The sequence below is a fragment of the Haliotis cracherodii genome, unplaced genomic scaffold (genome assembly GCF_022045235.1).
Source record: "Haliotis cracherodii isolate W230 unplaced genomic scaffold, xgHalCrac1.p SCAF_9, whole genome shotgun sequence".
In the NCBI taxonomy this organism is placed as follows: Eukaryota; Metazoa; Mollusca; class Gastropoda; order Lepetellida; family Haliotidae; genus Haliotis; species Haliotis cracherodii.
In genome coordinates this window covers 2,198,031-2,219,147 of record NW_027266343.1, presented here as the reverse complement: position 1 = coordinate 2,219,147, position 21,117 = coordinate 2,198,031, and the positions used below count along the sequence as shown (strand labels likewise).

At 39.2% G+C, this 21,117-nt stretch overlaps 1 protein-coding gene across 1 annotated transcript; it reads right to left on the bottom strand.

The window, feature by feature from the left end:
* Positions 1-268: 268 nt before the first annotated feature.
* Positions 269-20,817, bottom strand: LOC139452358 (uncharacterized). The gene is made up of 20 exons (XM_071233812.1): positions 20,800-20,817; positions 17,425-17,593; positions 15,732-15,788; positions 14,274-14,325; positions 13,895-13,990; positions 13,242-13,376; positions 11,254-11,562; positions 10,417-10,542; positions 9,326-9,658; positions 8,944-8,993; positions 8,713-8,761; positions 8,353-8,402; positions 7,536-7,772; positions 6,385-6,591; positions 6,151-6,237; positions 5,108-5,213; positions 4,648-4,700; positions 3,188-3,418; positions 2,387-2,608; positions 269-1,618 (listed from the first exon to the last, which is right to left on the bottom strand). The coding sequence occupies exons 2-20, from the start codon at positions 17,545-17,547 to the stop codon at positions 1,583-1,585; spliced, it is 2,559 nt and encodes an 852-aa protein (XP_071089913.1). The 5' UTR covers positions 17,548-17,593; positions 20,800-20,817; the 3' UTR covers positions 269-1,582.
* Between the last annotated feature and the right edge of the window lie 300 nt (positions 20,818-21,117).

The window sequence follows — 21,117 nt, the reverse complement described above, 5'->3', positions numbered from 1 at the left end:
TCAGAAACACCATTTTCAACAGGAAACAATGATCCAATTAAATACTCCTGTGCTTGGTTTGGAGCCTTTCTACTTCAATTTAGATGTCATTTCCAGCACGGAAAAAACTGATCACATAAAATTCTTTGTATTCTTTAATATTTTAGCTCCACTAGGAATATACATACATATATATATATATATATATATATATATATATATATATATATATATATATATATATATATAGACATATGGAAATAATAAGGGAACACTTAGTTTTCCTTAATCGTTTCCATCAATAAATTCATTTAATAAAAATCCATTCCTAACATTTTGCATAGAAAGTGAGTGAGTGAGTTTGCTTTTACGCCGCTTTTAGCATTATTCCAGCAATATCACGGCGGGGGACACCAGAAATCGGCTTCACACATTGTACCAATGTCGGGAATCGAACCCGGGTCTTCAGCGTGACGAGCGAACGCTTTAACCACCAGGCTACCCGACCGCCCGTTTGCATAGAAAGACAGTTGCATATGCCAATATCATTTTCCATGGGCGTATACTTCAACAATTGTAAACCTTATTCCAAACTTGAGGGTATAATTAAACATGCATTATTTCATGCACTCAACACTGTTTGAGAAGACGGATGACTTCAACTTTCTAGTAGTCAGACCCTTTATGTCGAGCAATTTTGCTTCAGCTCCAGCTTTTGGTGTCAATATTTCACAACTTTTGAGGTCCAATCGAGCATGCTCTAGCACTTTACTAGGAAGTTTTCAAAGAGCGTGGGGCAGGATACGCTCACCTTTTCGCGAACACCTGGTATCACCACTATTTGATATTGTTCATAAACACATGCTCATGATGTAGTCGGACTCGTACAATGGACTCTGTTTTTAGCAGAGATCTCGTTGGGTTATGGAAGGAGGTTTGTCGTATATTTTCCGGGGAATCCAACAAGTAACACACTGAGCCAACATGCACCCTTTAGATAAACCGATTTAGATAAATGAGCCTAACTGTGATCTGTTAAAAACATATGACGACGTCACCTTTACGATGTCAAACAACATACATGTAGCATGTTTAACCTTATGTGAATTCCAGACTTACAATTTTAGCTGACTTTAAGAAACATATAATATTATAATAAAACTTGCATCATTATGCAACATAATACAAATACAGATATGATGAACAGTTATATACAATTGTCCTGTACAATATTTTCAAGAATAACAATGTGAGCAATGTTAACAAATAAAGGCGGTGGTGCCCAACTTATCTACCGGTGGGATCCAACTTGATCCGATGCCTCTTTTGTCCAAAGCCCATGAAGCCAGAGCCTACATTTTAGTGAGTAAATGATGTATATCAATACATGTACTTGAATTGCAAAATACTGATAACAATTAAGGTGTGTATTGTTGGATCCATGAGCAAAAATGTCAAGCCCTTGTTTTGTATGGTTCAGGCACATATACATGCAGCGACCCTGCCGCTTGGTCGATACTGCTCTTCAGCTGACTAAATGATAACCATTCGACGTCCAGTCGTTATCCAAGTGTGTGAAATAGATAGTGGTCATGGCTTCTCCTCAAGAAAGGTCTGGCATGTTCATGGATTGAAGAACCTAAGAGAGAAAATACATCTGTAAATTTATTTTGCATTATATACAAATAAATTATAGGTCTAGATGCTTTGAAACAACAGTTGAGTCACTGAGGTAAGTATGCGAACGAATAATAACCACTCAGGTTTAAACTTAAGAATTTAGCAATTAATTTCATGTCGGGACGACTCAACAGAGACATCAATTAAACAAAGCAACTGGTGTGTGTTTCACCAGCAAGTAAAATCACGTCATTCCTGTCATTGTATGACCAAGTCATACGTCCACCAGATCCCTGTCTTAAAGATGTACCACTATTCTTTATACAATCAAGGATATACTTTCTTAATTGTTATAAAACAGTGTCTGCCACAGGCTGAATTAATACCATGTGGATTCTCCAAAGCTCAGATTTGCTTGATTTTTTGCTGAATGAGAAAAGAACCTATAGCTAGTTAGATTGTTCACACAAAAAACAAGATAAACCTTCATTCCATAGGTAGAGTTACATCTCTGTTTTCATAAATTGAGGACAATTTGTCCAAACTGAAAGCAAATGTTATCTGAAGTTCACTGTTTGTGACATGCTGGACTTCCTGATACATAACATCTTTGTGAAATATGTGGATAGGACATTTAAACAAGGAGTTTGCATTCCCAAGGGTACTAATTCTTTATTCATATGAATCTGAAACTTTAATCGTTAATGAATTTGTCCAATGAAGACAATGTTGAATCCATTACTATATTCATTTTATTAGATTTAACAACTGAAAGCTTCCAACTTACACTTAAAGAGGGTTGATCCTGTGGGTGAACAAGCACTCTGACTTCAGTCAATGTAGAACTTGTGTAGGTTTCATCGTGAACTGCAATAGCCTCGAGAATCCATTGCGTTACTTTGTCAGGTGGGTAGGAATGGCCACTGGTTCCAAGCAGTGGAAACGCTATGGTTCTTAGCTGCGACCCATTTACTTTGTCCAAACACTTCAGAATCATTTCAACGAAGGACTGAAACCGAAGTAGAATTAGGGGCGGATAATGAAATCACTCAAAGTAATTCGGTTTCAGAGAGTATGACAGCACTTAAAAGCCGTTAGTTTTGATTGTTTGTTGTTCTACGCCGCACTCGGCAATATTCCAGCTATATGACGGCGGTCTGTAAATAATAGAGTCTGGACCAGACAATCCAGTGATTGACATGCATCAACCAAGTCAGATTCCCAGACCACCCGATCCCGTTATGACAAGTCAGGGGTTGCTGAAGACCTTTTCACGTGTCTCCGAGCGATTAAAAGGACAAGAACAATGTATTATATGGGCTCTTTGCCCAAATAAATGTGCTTAGTTTGGTAGTTAGAAAAATTAAAAACTCATTATTAACGGTATTAGATGTGACTTAGTATGAGTCCTTGTACTTTTCTAAGTATTGGTATACTTATATAATATACAATACACAAAGTGTAAAGGTGTTTAGAGGCTTTCGGTCTACGTTGAAGTCTTTCTAATATTTGAACATGAAGAAGTCTTTGACCCAAGCTGATTTTCCCGTAAGATGTAGATAAAGAGAGTTTTCCAGAGTTCGTATACCTCTTTGAGGAGTTCTGACTCTTCCCAAGGCCACAGTGCTGTAAAGTAGATCTGTTTCCAGCATGTCCCCCCACCCGAGGAAAGTGCTATTTGCCCCTCTGATATTCCACTCGGGAAGCTTTCCTCCAACTCCTGTTGTATCTCTGCCCCTGCCTCGGCAAGGATAGCCTTTGACAAGCCACCCTTGTTGAGGTTAAGTTCTCTTGTTGCAGCACACACGATTACATCCACCTGGAAGAAAATTAGTTCCTAAACAATCTAGTTCCTCAAAGAGTGCTACGACAGTCGTAATGTGACAAATTATGTTGGTTGGTTGTTGGTTGGTTTGTTGTTTAACGCCGCACTCAGCAATATTTCAGCTAAATGACGGCGGTTTGTAAAAAATCGAGTCTGGACCAGACAATCTAGTGGTTGATATCATGCGCATCGATTCATGCAATTGGGATCGATGACATGCATCAACCAAGTCAGCAAGCCTGACCACCCGATCCCGTTAGTCGCCTTTTACGACAAGCACAGTCACCTTTTACGGCAAGCATGGATTGCTGAAGACCTATTCTACTCCGGAATCTTCACGGGTCTCCGCGCAATGGGGATCGATGACATGCATCAACCAAGTCAGTGAGCCTGACCACCCGATCCCGTTAGTCGCCTTTTACGACAAGCATAGTCACCTTTTACGACAAGCATTGGTTGCTGAAGACCTATTCTACCCCGGAATCTTCACGGGTCGACAAATTATGTCAAGAGTGCTGTGATCGGTCATGTTTTCTTCTGATGTGTATGTATACCATTGTCTTATTTGTGTTCATGTATACTGTATCAGCAATTGGACTATGGTCCATACCACTGGATGATGAATTGTTGGGATATTGATCGCGAATATCATTGGATTGTTACGATGGCGATATGGGCACCATTGTTTTTATGTATACTGTAGAGGAAATTGGACTGTGGTGTTTTGGTGTGGATGGTATGTTGTTTATTACTTTGTTCATAAATATGCATTACGTATAAGCAACTTGGGAAAACAATATTAATTTTTTTAAGTCCTTTCAAAGTCCTCAGATAGTGCTGTGATCGGCCAATTACCTAGCAGCTTGAGGTCCGACAGCCTACTATCCAAATTAAACTAACAAATGACAATACAGGACAAGCATCCCATTAATATGAGGGTGTCTGCACTTGAATTGGTATGTGATGTAATGCTTCGCCCTATCACGGTTTTGTAATTTATATTCGAAACAGACATATATTGTGTACAAACAGATACCAAGCTATGTGAACAAGTTTCGTCCTGTCATCCTTGTCAGGAATCAATATTCTGCAGGGCACTTTATATCGAGTATGCCAGTAAGTACCTGCTTGATAAGATATCGCTGGGATATGCACTGACACGCCGCACTGGCAGAACAACATTACTCACTTTCCTTTGGTTTGGAAGCCATGAGTCAACCTACCTCCTGTTTCATGATGTCCCCGACACTGAAGCTGATCCTAGTCCTTGGCCTTTCTGACAAAATAAAGAATGATCGTGAGTGAGTGAGTTGGGTTTAACATCGCTTTTAACAGTACTCCAGTTATATCACGGCATGTCAGCCTACTGTGGGAGGAAAGCCCGATGTGATGCAGGTCTCAGATGTTTACCACTTCGGTGAAACCCACGAGCACTGGTATAGTGCTGACAAACCTAGAAACATAATCGGGGCGAACCAGGATTCGAACCAACAATCATAGGTTCCTGGCGTGCCCAAGGGACCCAACTCTGCACAGCGAATCGCGGCGCCTTGGACGACAGGGCCACCCGTGCCCCCAAAGAGAATGATAAGTAATGCATTTGAATGAAACTGTCACAGTGCTTTCCAATAAGATTATGTAATTTATGAGCCATTTTGTGAATTTGATTCGAAAATTACTTGCCATATCCTTTCACTGATGTCGATTGCTTTGTTTTCGAAGGAGAATCCGACTTCGCATACATTGCTGTTTTTCTTAAATTGGGTACGTCAGTGGGATGCTGGCCCATCTAAACATATATCATGACACAAGTTACTTACAATGTCAGCAGTTAATGAGTGAGTGGGTTGGTATAAGCGCCGTTTTTTTTACAATATTCCAGTTATATCGCGGCGTGTCAGCTTATTGTGGGAGAAAAGCCCGAAGTGATGCAGGTCCTTGACGTGTACCACTTTGGTGAAACCCACGAGCACGGGTATGGCGCTGACAAACCTAGAAACATAGCCGGGGCGAACCCGAATTCGAACCCACAATCATAGGTTTTCTAGCATAGCAAACGGACATAACTCTGCACGGCGAATTGCGGCGCCTTAAACGACTGGGCCACCAGCGCCCCCGATGCAGGTATGAGACGTTAACCACTTTGGTGAAACCCACGAGCATGGGTATGGTGCTGACAAATCTAGAAACATAATCAGGGTGAACCGGTATTCGAACCCACAATCATAGCTTTCTGGCGTGCCCAAGGGAAGCAACTCTGCATATTGAATTGGTTGGTTGGTTGGTTGGTTGGTTGGTTGGTTGGTTGGTTTGTAATTAACGCCGCACTCAGCAATATTCCAGCTATATGACGGCGGTCTATAAATAATCCAGTCTGGACCAGACAATCAAGTGATTATCATGAGCATCGATCCACGCAATTGGGATCGGTGACATGCATCAGCGAGCCTGACCACCCCATCCCGTTAGTCGCCTCTTACTACAAGCAAAGTCGCCTTTTACGGCAAGCATGGGTTCCTGAAGACCTATTCTGCCCCGGATCTTCAAGGAGAAGGACTGAAAGCATGAGACACGATCCACGTCATTGGACAAGGTAACATCAGCCAGGGTACTCAGCCTTCATAACCAACCATCCCAATGTTAAGTAAACTGACGAGCAGGTTCACTGTGAACGTGATCCGATGTGAAAACAAAAAAAATGCAAATATTAATTAATACGGGGTTACCTCATCATCTTCTTCTTGTGGAAGCGATGTGGACTCTTCACAAAAGGTAACTCCTTCCACCTTCCCCTCAGCCGGAGCAGTGACATCCTTGTACAGTGAACAGAGATTGTCATCTGAGTAAGTATATAAACATGCTAGGGACTAATTCTAGTTTGACATGCTCTTCGTACAAAATTGGGGTTTAATGAAGATGTGTTGGAGCATGGACAATGACGAAAGAGATAGTAACCCTACCATATTAGTGTTGAAGCGATCTGGATGTACGAGTCGAACGGCTTGTATCGATCTTCCTCTGAAACCACTGCAAACATTGGTAATGATGTCAGTAACTCTGCTCGGATCATAGTGAAGGTTTCCCGTACCCAGGAGTGGGAAGCTGACAGTCTTGTGGCCATCAGAATCAGCTTCATGAAGAATCTGACCAACCGTATCTCGGAGATGCTATGAACAATGGAAGAAAACTCGTACTTTTTGCTCATTTAGATAAGTTTGTTGGTTTGTTGTTTAACGTCGCACTCAGCAATATTCCAGCTATATGACGACGGATTTAGATAAGTGTGTGGTGGGGTATTAACACGCCAAAAAGTTTTAGGTGGTTCGATAATCATCGAAATATGGTATGACTGGTCCACCCATGTTATAGCATGACAAAATAGGAAATTGCATTGGACGTAATTTTTGTCAGCCCTGCATCAAGTTTGGAAATGTCCTCCAAATGTGTTCACCAGACTGAATGACAAGACCAATGACTTCAACTTTACACTAGTTTCCCTTTAAACGTTCCCTTTATGTCGAGCAGTATTCCAGCAGCTCCAGCCGTTGGTGTCTACATTCACAACGTTTGAGGTACAATCGTAAAGTTTCAAAAAGTGTTGTGGTAGACACGTGTCAAATTTGGAAATCTCCTCCACACATCCCCATAAAGCATGGAGCTGCTGGAATATTGCTCGACATAAAGGGAATGTAGACTGTTGGAGAGTTGGTGTCCCAATGTTTCGCACAGCCTGGCTGCTACATGTTGAGGACATTTTCCATGTTCTTTCTCAGATGAACAATTGACTTGCTTCTGCATATGGTAGTGACGGATTCCATAGATGGGGCACGATACACTCAGGTTTCCGCGAACACCTGATATCTCCTCTATTTGCATGTGATGTAATCTTAATCGTACAATGGACTCTGCTTTTATCTGAGACTTCTTACATTACGGAAAGGGTTATGTCAATTCTATTCAATAAACATTTTTTAAACTTGCTGAGGTCTTAAGTGATGTTAAGCTTTTAAGCAACAGTCGCACGACGAATATATTTTGTAGTCTTGAGGATGGTCTAGAATGATAACAGCCACGCACTTTGTATTACTCCTTTTTTATTTGTTTTTCATACCTGTTCTGTGTTAAGTTGGTCGGTATCCCATGTGTCGGGTAGAAAAACATGATAGATGTGTCGACAAGAAAGATTTCCACCTCCTGTTTTCGCAATAATTCCCTTCTCCAAACCCTCTGGATACTTCGCTCGGCATTCGTCCTGGATCACTGGCCCTGCTGCATCGAGGATGCACTTTGAAATATCTCCCTCATCCAGTTTCAGGATCATGTTTGTTGAGTTGACGATTGCATCAGCCTGAAAGAAAAACAATAACAGGCCAACTTACCTTTGATAACCATCCTAAACGAAGTCCTCGTAAATGCTATTATTATAGTTTTGTAGCATAGACAATAATGCCATGTGTATTTTGTTTTGTTTTTTGTTGTTTAACTCAGCAATATTCCAGCTTTATGACGGTGGTCTGTACGAGTCTGGACCAGCCAATCCTGTGATTGACATCATGAGCATCGATCTACGCAATTGGGATACGATGACATGCATCAACCAAGTGAGCGAGCCTGACCATCCGATCCCGTTAGTCGCCTCTTACGACAAGCATAGTCGCCTTTTACCTCAAGACCTATTCTATCCCGGATCTTCACGGTTGTGTATCATGAAAGGACAATTGCTAACTCAGGACTAACACATGTTACATTTGATTATAGTTCTTGCATTTACAGAAGTAATGTTGCCGATTGTATGTTTTTACAATAATAGAAGTCACGCTAACGTGCTTTTATGTACACAAGGTTGTTTTTAGAATATACATAAAACAATGCAAAATGTTAAATTAAAGTGCAATCATGGTAAGTGTAAAATATAAATAATGATGTACCTTTTCTCGTGTGATATCGCCTGATACTGACTTGACAACTGGCGCCAAGGCTGATATGAAATCAGAAACATCTATTACACCCTCAAAGATATCGTATTGTACAACTGTTTAATATACCACGGAACGCACTTTGCATTATCTAATTTTAATCTGCTTGTTGTGAAAACAAACAAGGCTGTGTTGTCTTACTTTCTGACACTGATCTTGATAGTTGTTCTGCATGCTAGTGTCATATTTGGTGGAATTTTAAGTAATGAGTGATTTTCTATTGTGATCAATATTGACACTCAGTATAATATCCAGGTTTAATGATGTCAGATGTTGATACATTGCAAAGGGCAACATTTGATGTGTACTTACGGTTGAGTGCCCTTTTCAGCTTCTCTACTTCTCTGACTTTTTGCTCATACTATAAACAGTTAATGAACGATTTAACTTGACGTTTTGTTTCTTTAAAAGCGTGATACGCTAACACTTTGATTTTCAAGTTCATGTTATAATAGCTATAAACAATGTTTATCCATGTTGATTAATGTAAGCATGATTATTTTATTAAAAAATATATCATCATCGATTATATTGCAATTTCACCTTTTCTTTGCTGACACAGTTCTTGTGAAATTCTTCCTGATTTTCTGAAACTAAAATAACCTTTTAATGTAGAATGTCAAATGATTATTACCACTATGACTTTGTAAAGTTTCATAAATGGTTCATGTGTAAAGTTTCATAAATGGTTCAATTGTTAAGTATTAACCATGTTCTACTTATTACATTTCTTGGGATACTACGTTTTCATTTGTTTTACACACCTTACTCTAATGAAAAGACCAGAGATTTGATTACATTTAATAATCATAGCATGAAGATATTTACTCCAAAGCCATTTTAATGAATGTTCACAAGTAAATGAAATTTAAAGAATCCCCATCAAAACTTGTATGATCAGCTGAATAGGAGCTAAATTCCTTACGATATCTTCCCAAATCTGCCAAGGGAACAATGACGTTGCTCTCAATGTCCAATGTCAGACGATTGCCACTGGGTAAACATTCTTTCACCTTCTCCGTGAGTATGCTCTCAACCACAGCTTGTAGCCAGACTGATCCAATGTTTTGTCCAGGTTGTACCTGAATTTCTATGATGACTGAGCCGCTTCTTACACCTACGATCGCCGCATCTTTCAGTTTTATGTTAATAACTTCAGTCTCTTGATTTATTGTATACTCAAGTCGCTCTTCCAGACCTTGGTCCCGTGGGTCGGTTGTTATCTTCACAACAACCTTTGATGTGTCTGCTCCAGCAACTGAAAAGTGTTCGTTTGTCTGTGTATTAATTTAGTTTGTTTATTATTTTCACTACTTTTTCATGTTTACCGCCGATTTTAGCAATAGTCCAGCTGTATGACAACGCCCTAAAATAATTGCGTTTGGACCAGACAATCCATTGATTGATATCATGAGCAACGACCCAAGCCGTCTGATCGTAGGGTACAATGGCACGCAATCAACCAAGTCGTCGCGACTGAACACCCGATCAATTTAATCGCCTCATTCGACAGCAAATGTACGAAAGAAAACGGACTAGTTGCCATATCTTTATTTCGTAACGTTGTTAAGTTTTCCGTAACGTTAACATCAGACATTTCCAGAGGACGCAACGAATTCATTATCCTACCCTGTCCTTTGTTTCAATACAGAAGCCGTATGTGATAGCGTATTGCAGTGGGATTACACACTGATGAAAAATGGGAGCAAGGGTATGATAAAATATAGTAGCTGAAGGGACACAACTCTGTATAGCCACTGCGACATCCTGCCTCGCAATATTTCGAGTGTATTCATGTCTTTGAAGATATCCACTTTCTCTCTGTCATATACACAGTTCATCATAGCAACTGTTGTCTGATGACATATTAACATCAAGTACATCATTTATGATTATATACTGGGATGACGCCCTTGAAATGGGTATGTGAGTGGAAATTAAAATAATATATTCCCAAAACCATCATAAAAACACATATTCAATTATGATACAAATATATACAGGATTGGTGAATACCTATCTGAAGAACGATTGTGTTCTGTGTTCCATCCTGTCTCATTATCGTCCACTTCTGGCTTGAGTTTTCTATGTACATCTTGCACTTGGAGCCAACTTGGACATAGGTGTTCCCCTCGACGGTTTCTGAAACAAATTCAGTTAGTTGTTAACTTGTCATGGGATGTTTCCACGGACTACTGTTTTAAGTCAAACTTAAACACACTTGCAAATGGACCTTAGGTATTTAATTGATAAAGAGTAATCTAAGATTGACTGCTGCAACATGTGCCCGAGACAAGGGAGTTTTCTCGTCAGTTAACTCCCTTGCCTCGGGAAGATGCTTCTGGAACGGTTTTGATTTGGTTTGTTGTTTAACGCCGCACTCAGTAATATTCCAGCCATATGAAGGCGGTCTGTAAATAATCGAGTCTGGACCAGACAATCCAGTGATTGACATCATGCGCAATTGGGATCGATGACACGCATCAACCAAGTCAGCGAACCTGTCCTCCCGATCCCGTTAGTCGCCTTTTACGACAAGCATGGGTTGCTGAAGACCTATTCTACCCTCGAAGGGTCTCTTCTGGGACGGATATTTGCCCTCTCGTTTGTTAATAATGGACTCTGTCTCTTTCCTGTGAAAATGTCAAAGAAGCCCAAATGGGATTTCAAGAACTGCCTGATTAACATACATGTATGTTTATATTGAAGGAGATTCGGGAAGGCATGTTTATTACTTGTAATGTTATGTTGTGAATTAAAAAAATACAATTTAGAATTGATAAATATTCCTAAAAATACGAATCATATACTATTCAGATAATAGTGTAGGGTGTCATACGAATTTAAAATTACCATTATCTTCTCTCGGAGACCGTTCATGGTCGCCTTCAGTCGTGTCGTGGACATCATATTCGGACTCAGAAACACTATCCGCTGCAGGTTGGGGCCCAGGTTCACCACCTTCAGCAAGATCTTTCTGATATTGTGAATCACCTCTGCTCATGATAAGATCTTCTTCACTCAGTAAACCTGACGAGATGTCTACCTCTCTGTATTCTATAAGACATTCTTCTGGGAGTTGCCATCGGAAACATTGAAATCGGGAGTCATCTGTATCAGGAAGTCTGTTTATTAAGAGGACCTTGGACTGTTTAGCGAAGTCTGAAGAGAAAAGTCGACAAAGAACCTTTAAAAGAAATGCCATTTACAGCACATGTATACTAGTATATTACTTCACTTCTATGTTCTGTTAATTTGAGGGGATATTCTGAAAGTTTGTCAAAATGAAACAACTCAGTCAGCGTTCTGTATGTATCAAATTAGATTTTTTTATATGGACTGCTTTGTTTGCAGTAACTGTGAACAGCTATCCATTTGGGGCCATAATCCTATCACCCTGAAACGTTTGTGCTTTTGGATTTATAAAGTGATTGTTCATTCAACGAGTGACGTAAACCGTATTATGATTGATGGATAGTTACTCTATAATTTTGCATATGCAATATGTTTTATTCATGTTTGGGAGGACATGGACCCGTGTACATTTCAGTTATATATAGTAACACACAAATGAGGCAATATACATTTAAAACAATACTTAGTGTATAATATTTGGTCTTTGTACGTAGTAATAGAGCTTCTTCACATACGAGCTACATTTCTCGGGTACAGTCATTTAAGAGAATGCTAAAAGTATTAACACATGGCTTGTTATAAAATCTTACAGGAATATACTTTTGTCTTAATGATATGTAAAAACGGGCAGATACACACAAAGTGGACATAATCCATTACGGAAATGTTGACTAATGAGGGGCATGGGAAAGACCATGGACCATTACTGCAGTTAGATTAAAAGGAGAAAGACCATGAACCATTACTACGGTTAGATTAAAAGGAGAAAGACCATGGACCATTACTGTGGTTAGATTAAAAGGGGAAAGACCATGGACCATTACTGCAGTTAGATTAAAAGGGGAAAGACCATGGACTATTGCTGCGGTTAGATTAAAAGGAGAAAGACCATGGACCATTACTGCAGTTAGATTAAAAGGAGAAAGACCATGGACCATTACTACGGTTAGATTAAAAGGAGAAAGACCATGGACCATTACTGTGGTTAGATTAAAAGGAGAAAGACCATGGGCAATTACTGCGGTTAGATTAAAAGGAGAAAGACCATGGACCATTACTGCAGTTAGATTAAAAGGAGAAAGACCATGGACTATTGATGCGGTTAGATTAAAAGGAGAAAGACCATGGACCATTACTGCAGTTAGATTAAAAGGAGAAACAACATGGACAATTACTGCAGTTAGATTAAAAGAGGAAAGAACATGGACCATTACTGCAGTTAGATTAAAAGGAGAAAGAACATGGACCATTACTGCAGTTAGATTAAAAGAGGAAAGACCATGGACCATTACTGCAGTTAGATTAAAAGGAGAAAGACCATGGACTATTGATGCGGTTAGATTAAAAGGAGAAAGACCATGGACCATTACTGCAGTTAGATTAAAAGGAGAAAGACCATGAACCATAACTGCGGTTAAATTAAAAGGAGAAAGACCACGGACCCTTACTGCAGTTAGATTAAAAGGAGAAAGACCATGGACCATTACTGCAGTTAGATTAAAAGGTAGAAAGACCATGGATCATTACTGCAGCTAAATTAAACGTACAAACTACCTTGCAATGATGAGCTGGAGCAGAGACAGGGAGACTGAATTGGTCAACAAAGATTGGCTGATGGAATGGATATGTCTGACAGGACGTTAACTCGGCAGAATAAAACATAGCACGGAGTGACGGGTAGTTGTAGTACATGTGCAGTTACCTACTTTCAAAGAAATCCTCAACAGATGTATGAAAGCTTCGTTTTCGCATGAACAGATCACATATCTGTGAATCAACGATGATCCACATCACCGTGTAAGATGTTGTTCCACTTGATAATGAGGTCAAGTCAGCTCTTTCTGCAAGAAAAAATAGAAATGAAAAATTAAGCATACCAACAGCATCGTACCAGTCATATATTATATTTGTATTACGATAACAGCGGCAGAACTAATTCTTTAATCATTAAAAATATCAAAAAGCAAAGTCCTTCAGACTATGTCATCAGCATGTGTTTATGAATCACTATCAAATTAGGATGATACCAGGTGTTCGCGAAAAGGTGAGAGTATCCAGCCCCACCGGTGGCGCTCTTTGCAAACACGTGCAAAGGCAAGTCAATTGTTCAATGAACAAACGTATAGTACAAGTCACAATAGGGACATGCATCGGACATCATTTAGTCACTTAGGCGTCAAATGTCCTTCACATGTCTTCCGTAAAACGTTTTGAAAGATTTACTTTATTGTTGTAACCTAATAAAATAAATAAGCATAAGAACATATTAAGATGGTCTGTTTTTTTCGTCCACAGGAAATATCCCTTGGGCGAGATCATGGCGTGCAAAAATAGGTTGCATGGTCTACCAATAAATTACCTTTGCAAACATGGATAGAATAAATTCTTTGCTGGTTTTGGTGCTGTCTACGGAGATTACTTGCTTCCTCCTTGGCCTTGTCAGAACATACGATAACTAGAATCGATATTAAACTGGGGTTATATAATAATTATTACGATGACCGAATTAAACTTTCAATAATAGATTTGTCTCCCCGTCCAGAAAGCATGTATTTATTTTATCACTCTTACTCCTTGGTAGAATCACACATCTCCTTTAGATCTCTAGTTTTAGTTTAGTTTAAACATATTTTATTCACAAATGGATAATGATTATGAACAAGTTATCCAACTTAGGACACTTCTTTAGATCCCTCAATACATGTGTTCTTTGAGTTGAGGATTTACTGTCACTTTACCATTGGGACGTTTCCAGGAGTTCGTCACTTGTCCCTCTGCATACACAGACACCTTGAAGAATTAGTGGAGTTTTTGAGAAATACACATGGCACAAGCATTTAAATTTCATTTTCAAAAGACGAAATGGTGGTAACTTGAAGAAAAAGAAGTTGAAATAGCAGGATGTCTAATCCATTTCTAAAGAAACTCATGTCTGATGACCTTTATGTCGGTTCTCCTTCCGGGGTGGTGGGGTAGCCTAGTGGTTACATGCCAGGCTCGTCATGTGGGGTAGCCTAGTGGTTACATGCCAGGCTCGTCATGTGGGGTAGCCTAGTGGTTACATCCCAGGCACGTCATGTGGGGTAGCCTAGTGGTTACATGCCAGGCTCGTCATGTGGGGTAGCCTAGTGGTTACATCCCAGGCTCGTCATGTGGGGTAGCCTAGTGGTTACATGTCAGGCTCGTCATATGGGGTAGCCTAGTGGTTACATCCCAGGCTCGTCATGTGGGGTAGCCTAGTGGTTACATGCCAGGCTCGTCGTGTGGGGTAGCCTAGTGGTTACATGCCAGGCTCGTCATGTGGGGTAGCCTAGTGGTTACATGCCAGGCTCGTCATGTGGGGTAGCCTAGTGGTTACATGTCAGGCTCGTCATGTGGGGTAGCCTAGTGGTTACATGCCAGGCTCGTCATGTGGGGTAGCCTAGTGGTTACATGCCAGGCTCGTCATGTGGGGTAGTCTAGTGGTTACATGCCAGGCTCGTCATGTGGGGTAGCCTAGTGGTTACATGCCAGGCTCGTCATGTGGGGTAGCCTAGTGGTTACATGCCAGGCTCGTCGTGTGGGGTAGCCTAGTGGTGACATGCCAGGCTCGTCATGTGGGGTAGCCTAGTGGTTACATGCCAGGCTCGTCGTGTGGGGTAGCCTAGTGGTTACATGCCAGGCTCGTCATGTGGGGTAGCCTAGTGGTTACATCCCAGGCTCGTCATGTGGTGTAGCATGGGCATGTCAAAGTTCGACTTCCAGCATGGGTTCAATATCTAAAGTCAATTTTCCTGGGGACCATCGTCGTGATATTAACCTATCCACTCACTCACTCGCTCATGTCCGTGAAGATCCGGGGTAGAATAGGTCTTCAGCAACCCATGCTTGCCGTAAAAGGCGACTATGCTTGTCGTAAAAGGCGACAAACGGGATCGGATGGTCAGGCTCGCTGACATGGTTGATGCATGTCATCTATCCCAATTGCGTGGATCGATGCTCATGATGTCAATCACTGGATTGTCTGGTCAAGACTTGATTATTTACAGAACGCCGTCATATAGCTGGAATATTGCTGAGTGCGGCGTTAAACAAGAAACCAACCAACCAACCAACATGTCAATCACTGCATTGTCTGGTCCATATATAGCTGGAATATGCGGCGTGAAACAAGCAAGCAAGCACGTAATCAGTCAATCAAGTAAAGGACTACTTACACTTCCTTGAAATCTCAATGTGTCAAGATTTGATGTCGATTCTATTCCACTGTCCATCTGAACGAATCAACAGAAGAATACTCTTATAGGACAAATGTATTTGAGAAATTACATAATGAAAATAGTGCATTGACATATTTCGGTCTGAAAATGTAAACTTAGAGTGTTCCAATTGTTCGGTATGATCATTATTTCATTCAAAGAAATTTTAAAAAGTAGAAAAATGACTTCAAATGTTTATAGGTCAAACATAACTAATAAACAATAATTATTATTACTGTTTAACAGTTAATAACTTAAAGATGTTGATAACGTCTTCCAACATGAAACATTTTACTGGAATACATGTATGTGGCAGTATTACGTTCTGTCAAACATATTATTTCGACGACTGATATAATAATAGGTTGTATTTATCGGTGTCTGTGGGTGGCATTGTTGCCACTGCAATATACCCGTGAAGATCCGGGTTAGAACTGATCTTCTCAACCAATGCTGGTATGAGGCGACAATTGAGATCGGGTGAACAGGCTCGCTTACTTGGTTGATGCATGTCATCGATCCCAATTGCGCATGATGTCAATCACTGGATTGTCTGGTCCAGACTCGATTGTGGCGTTAAACAACAAACAAACCACTGCAATAGTATTGCGATAGTCAAAAACACCATTGCAGAGTAAGCGCAACTATTGCAATAGCATTGCGGCCGCTTGATAACGTCATGCAACGTAGATTTCCGTGCATTATAGGCCGCGATGGCAAAGCCAAACACTTCCTGATTCTGCAGATCGCTTGGGAAAGCCTTGAGGTGTAAGGGAGATAACTCTGATTTTTGTCTGACATAAAAGTATGAAAGTTGTCTGCATGAGTGTACTGATACAATCGATTGTTCACGACGAAGCATGGAAAGTAAATCTTCCCGAGGCAAGGGAGTTAACTGACTTTAAAAGTCCAGTTTCCAACCTAACCGAACTAGGCGGGAATCATTGAGTTGTATCTTGGCTGGACTAACGAGTCTATACATAGTCTAATCAAAATCGCGGAACGAAAGCGACATTGGGTTCATATTAAAGTAACATAGCGAATGTTGTGCAATTTCGTTTGATTGCAGGATTTGCAGAGCATGTGTACTGTCAACTGGGCGTCGACAGATATTTTTCAAAGGTGCTCAAGTGATTTGATGTACTTCACGAAGTATATTTTATTACAATAAAGATCGTGTCCATCTATCAGATCGTCTCGACTGGACGCGGCATTTTCTTTGAGATAATGCAAGTGAAAAGAGAGGTTGAATCTTATTGGTCAATAGAAGGGACATAGAAGGGACATAACTCGTAAGATGTCATTATTTTAAGAAAATAATTCGAGAACGCTCGAAGTGTCAGCTTGTCGCCATGTCTAGTGTTATTATTAGCGATAGCGTTACTCCGTAGTTACTTGACAACATTCCTGTCACAAAGCCAAATGATAATGCAGATTTTAATTTTTTTATATTATCCTAACAACCCTATGTCTTTATGAACACAAAGCTAAAAACAATAGCGTTTGATTGTTTACATCGACCAACGTTTAGAAAAGTTACAAATCTGTAACTCAACTCATTGCAGAGAAAATGACCTTAGTAGTTTATAGAATCTTAGTTTGAGACAAAAATATATCTTCAATCCTTCAGAAGCTGATATATTCAGATTACCACAAGCTGATTTTCGTTGTAGTCGAATTCTTCCTTCTCGTTGGGAAAACCAGCCATTATTTTACTATTAACGTTGACACCAAGTCGTTCCATCGCATTCAGCAGATCTTCGCTTGAGCTCATTTCAAAATGGAAATGTCCATGTTAGATTATCAAGTTGTATCTCCAACTGCAATTATAATGTCATGTTTGATCAGGGTTACAACATTCAAGGCTGGATAAAAATGTTGGAAATTTAGGTGGCGATATTAAATTGAAAAATTAGTGATCCAGGAACGTGTAATTCTGATTTGACAGTTTTCAAGTGCATAAATACACTTTCAAACCAACGAATATTGAGCATGTGGACGTCAATTTAGTTGACAGTTAATTTAACATATTTAACCATTAAACACACTTGGTTACCCAATTGAACCAAGTATTCTTCCAGGTCTTATTTGGTTATACCATTATGCCAAAGATACTTAGTGATTGTTGGGGAACACCAATTCGCCTACATGCTATATAATGTTACATTATGATACGGTATACAATGGAAGACGACGTCACGCCTACATGCTATATAATGTTACATTATGATACGGTATACAATGGAAGGCGACGTCAGCCCGAACATTATTCCCGATAGTGTTGTGTGACAGTTTTATCATTGTGTAGTATCTAAATGGAATACACAACGGCGTCACAGGCTGATTACACAAAGGCGGAGATATGACTCACAGTAACTCGCGTAATCTAAAACCTCGCCTTGTACACTCAATGGTAAGCATGTCCTGCCCCAACCTCACCGCAACTCACACAACTTGCAGGACCCGTGAAGATCCGGGGTAGAATAGATCTTCAGCAACCCATGCTTGCCGTAAAAAGCGACTTATGCTTGTCGTAAGAGCGATAAACGGGATCGGGTGGTCAGGCACGCTGACTATTCCATGAACAAAATATTATCTTTTAATGGTATCCCTAGTCAAAAATTAACTAAGATATTACAATACATCTATCAAAGTCTACGAGTGCGTAGTAAATTACTTAGTAAATCCGATATGTCATGAAAAAATTAGTTGTTTTGAAACTAAAACATCTAAATCAGGAGTATCTACATTTCATTGTTGTTTGTTTGTTTCTACTAGAAATGCATATACATTTAAATTGTCAAATTGTCTTGACATGATGAGTATATTACTGATAGATCCTTTTGTATTGAACGTCGCGCTATGGCTGAAAGCCTTTGCGACGTAAAACTTCATATTTCCATTCCATTCCTTTTATATTCCTTTTGTATTTTATACCACTACTTCTGCCACTGTGGTTATTACCACTGTTATTACAATACCTCTATTACATGTCAAGCATCATATTAGTTATCCAATAATTATATAATTTTTCACACACTTTTTGAAAATACATAAAGGACCGACCACTGATATTTTGGGGAGCCTGGGATTTTGTCTTGAGATCTTGACTCAGTATTTGGGGATCTTGACTGGGTATATACTGTTAGAATCGCACGGAATAAGCTTGAAAATGAGTAATCTTTTGAGAGGTATATACCGGTACACCAATGTCAAAGCCTGCGTGGGAAATTATAACGACTGTCAGAAATTTTTACTACTGATTTAGGTGTTAGACAAGGCTGTATAATGAATCCGTTTCTATTTTCTTTTTTCATTAATGAATTAGCTACTCAAATACAAGACAATTGCTCCCATGGTATACAGTTACATCCAGATCTTACGGAATTATTTCTGTTGCTGTTCGCAGATAATGTCACACATTTCTCCACGACAGTGATTGGTTTGCAAAGGCAAATTAATAAACTTTAAAAATTCTGTAAAGAATCAAACTTAGTTGTAAACAGAGAAAAAGCAAAAGTTATAGTCTTTAAAAATGTGGGAAAACTAGCATCAACTGAAAAATGGTTTCACAATGGAGAAATTTTGGAAACTACATCTTCCTGTAAATATCTTCGTGTTTATTTCACAAATCAACTTTCATGGCATTTTCACATCAATCAAGCTGCTATACAAGCTACAAGGGTTTGGACTGGTATATTTAGACAGTTTCCATTTCTAAGAGACATCTCATTTAGATTATATTTCAACATTTTTTATACAAAGATAATTCCAATACTACACTATGGTGCTGAAATCTGGGGTATAAAAATTCATGATCAAATTGAAAAAGTACATTCGTTTGTTTGCAAGAAATATTTAGGAGTTAAAAATAGTACGTCCAGCATAATGGTATATGGAGAAACGGGACGATATCCGCTGTATATTCAATCCTACCTAAAAGTTATTAAATACTGCATGGCTTCGCTTGATAAACATGACCAATGATAGAAACCCTAGGAGGTGCTATGACATGTTAAAATTCTACGACAGTACTGGAAAACGAAATTGGGTCACAAACGTAAAAGAATTATTATATATTTCGGGTTTTAATTATGTGTGGTATGATCAGTGTGTAGAAACCGCTCTTTTTAATGTCCTTCACCCAAAGACTAAAAGATATGTATTTGCAGAAATTGTTAGAATTAATGTCCAAATCAAATAAATGTTGATATTATAGAATCATGAAATGTAATATTGAAATTGAGGCGTACCTCTGTAAACCTGAGTTTAAAAAATTTAGAATTGCACTAGCATGATTTTGATGTTCCTTTCACAACATGTATATAGAGACTGGTAGATATAATCACACTTACAAACATTTACCTGATAAATATTTGCCATCTTTCTACTCTGTACACCCGAATGTCCATAAGTTTGTAGATCTTTTAACTTCATCTAATGATACTATGTTAATTTACATATGTTTAACAACCACGTCACCTACATGTAAATACGCATTGTACTATAGGCCTGTGGCCTTTTAAGTACTGAATAAACTGATGGATTGATTGACTGGGTATTTTTTCACCCACAGCTGCAAAACCAGATGTTTTTTTGTGATTAAACTTATGAGCCTAAATAATGTTATTTTTGTAAATCTTGCAAAAATCTTCTTTTTTGGGCTGACAATGTTATTTCAACAGTCTGAAGCATACATTTTAATAAGCATTCTCTAGGGCTATTTTCTCTCTAACTGAGTGAGTGAGTTAAAATTTAACGTCACATCGGCAATATTACAGCCATGTCGTGACGAATTTTCCCTCTGAAAATAAGACTTACGTTACGAGTCAGTTGACTTGTTATTGTTGACTATTGTGGTATTTAATATCAGGTATGTCAACAACGAATCACAACATGCTGATTAAAGACAAACACTCCGCTATGTGCCAACTACTTGAAATAAACATCATGACAACACCTTTCCGAGAAATGTACATGAGAAATTCACAGATGTGTTTATCATGTCATGTAAACATAAACATACCTGCCATAAGTCCTCCACAGTAGCAACGAGAAATGTACATGAGAAATTCACAGATGTGTTTATCATGTCATGTAAACATAAACATACCTGCCATAAGTCCTCCACAGTAGCAACGCGGTGTCACGTGATGAAAGTTGTTGATTGAATTGAGTTGTTAACGCAAAGGGTCACAGGTGAATATGACATGTAAACACACGGATCATAGCAGGATTTCCCGCCAAATTTCAATAATAGGATAAAGTCAAGGCAAACAAAGTTGTACTTCCAAGATTCGTTTTGGCTAAATGTAAAAAAACCAAGGTGTTGTAGACCCGTGAA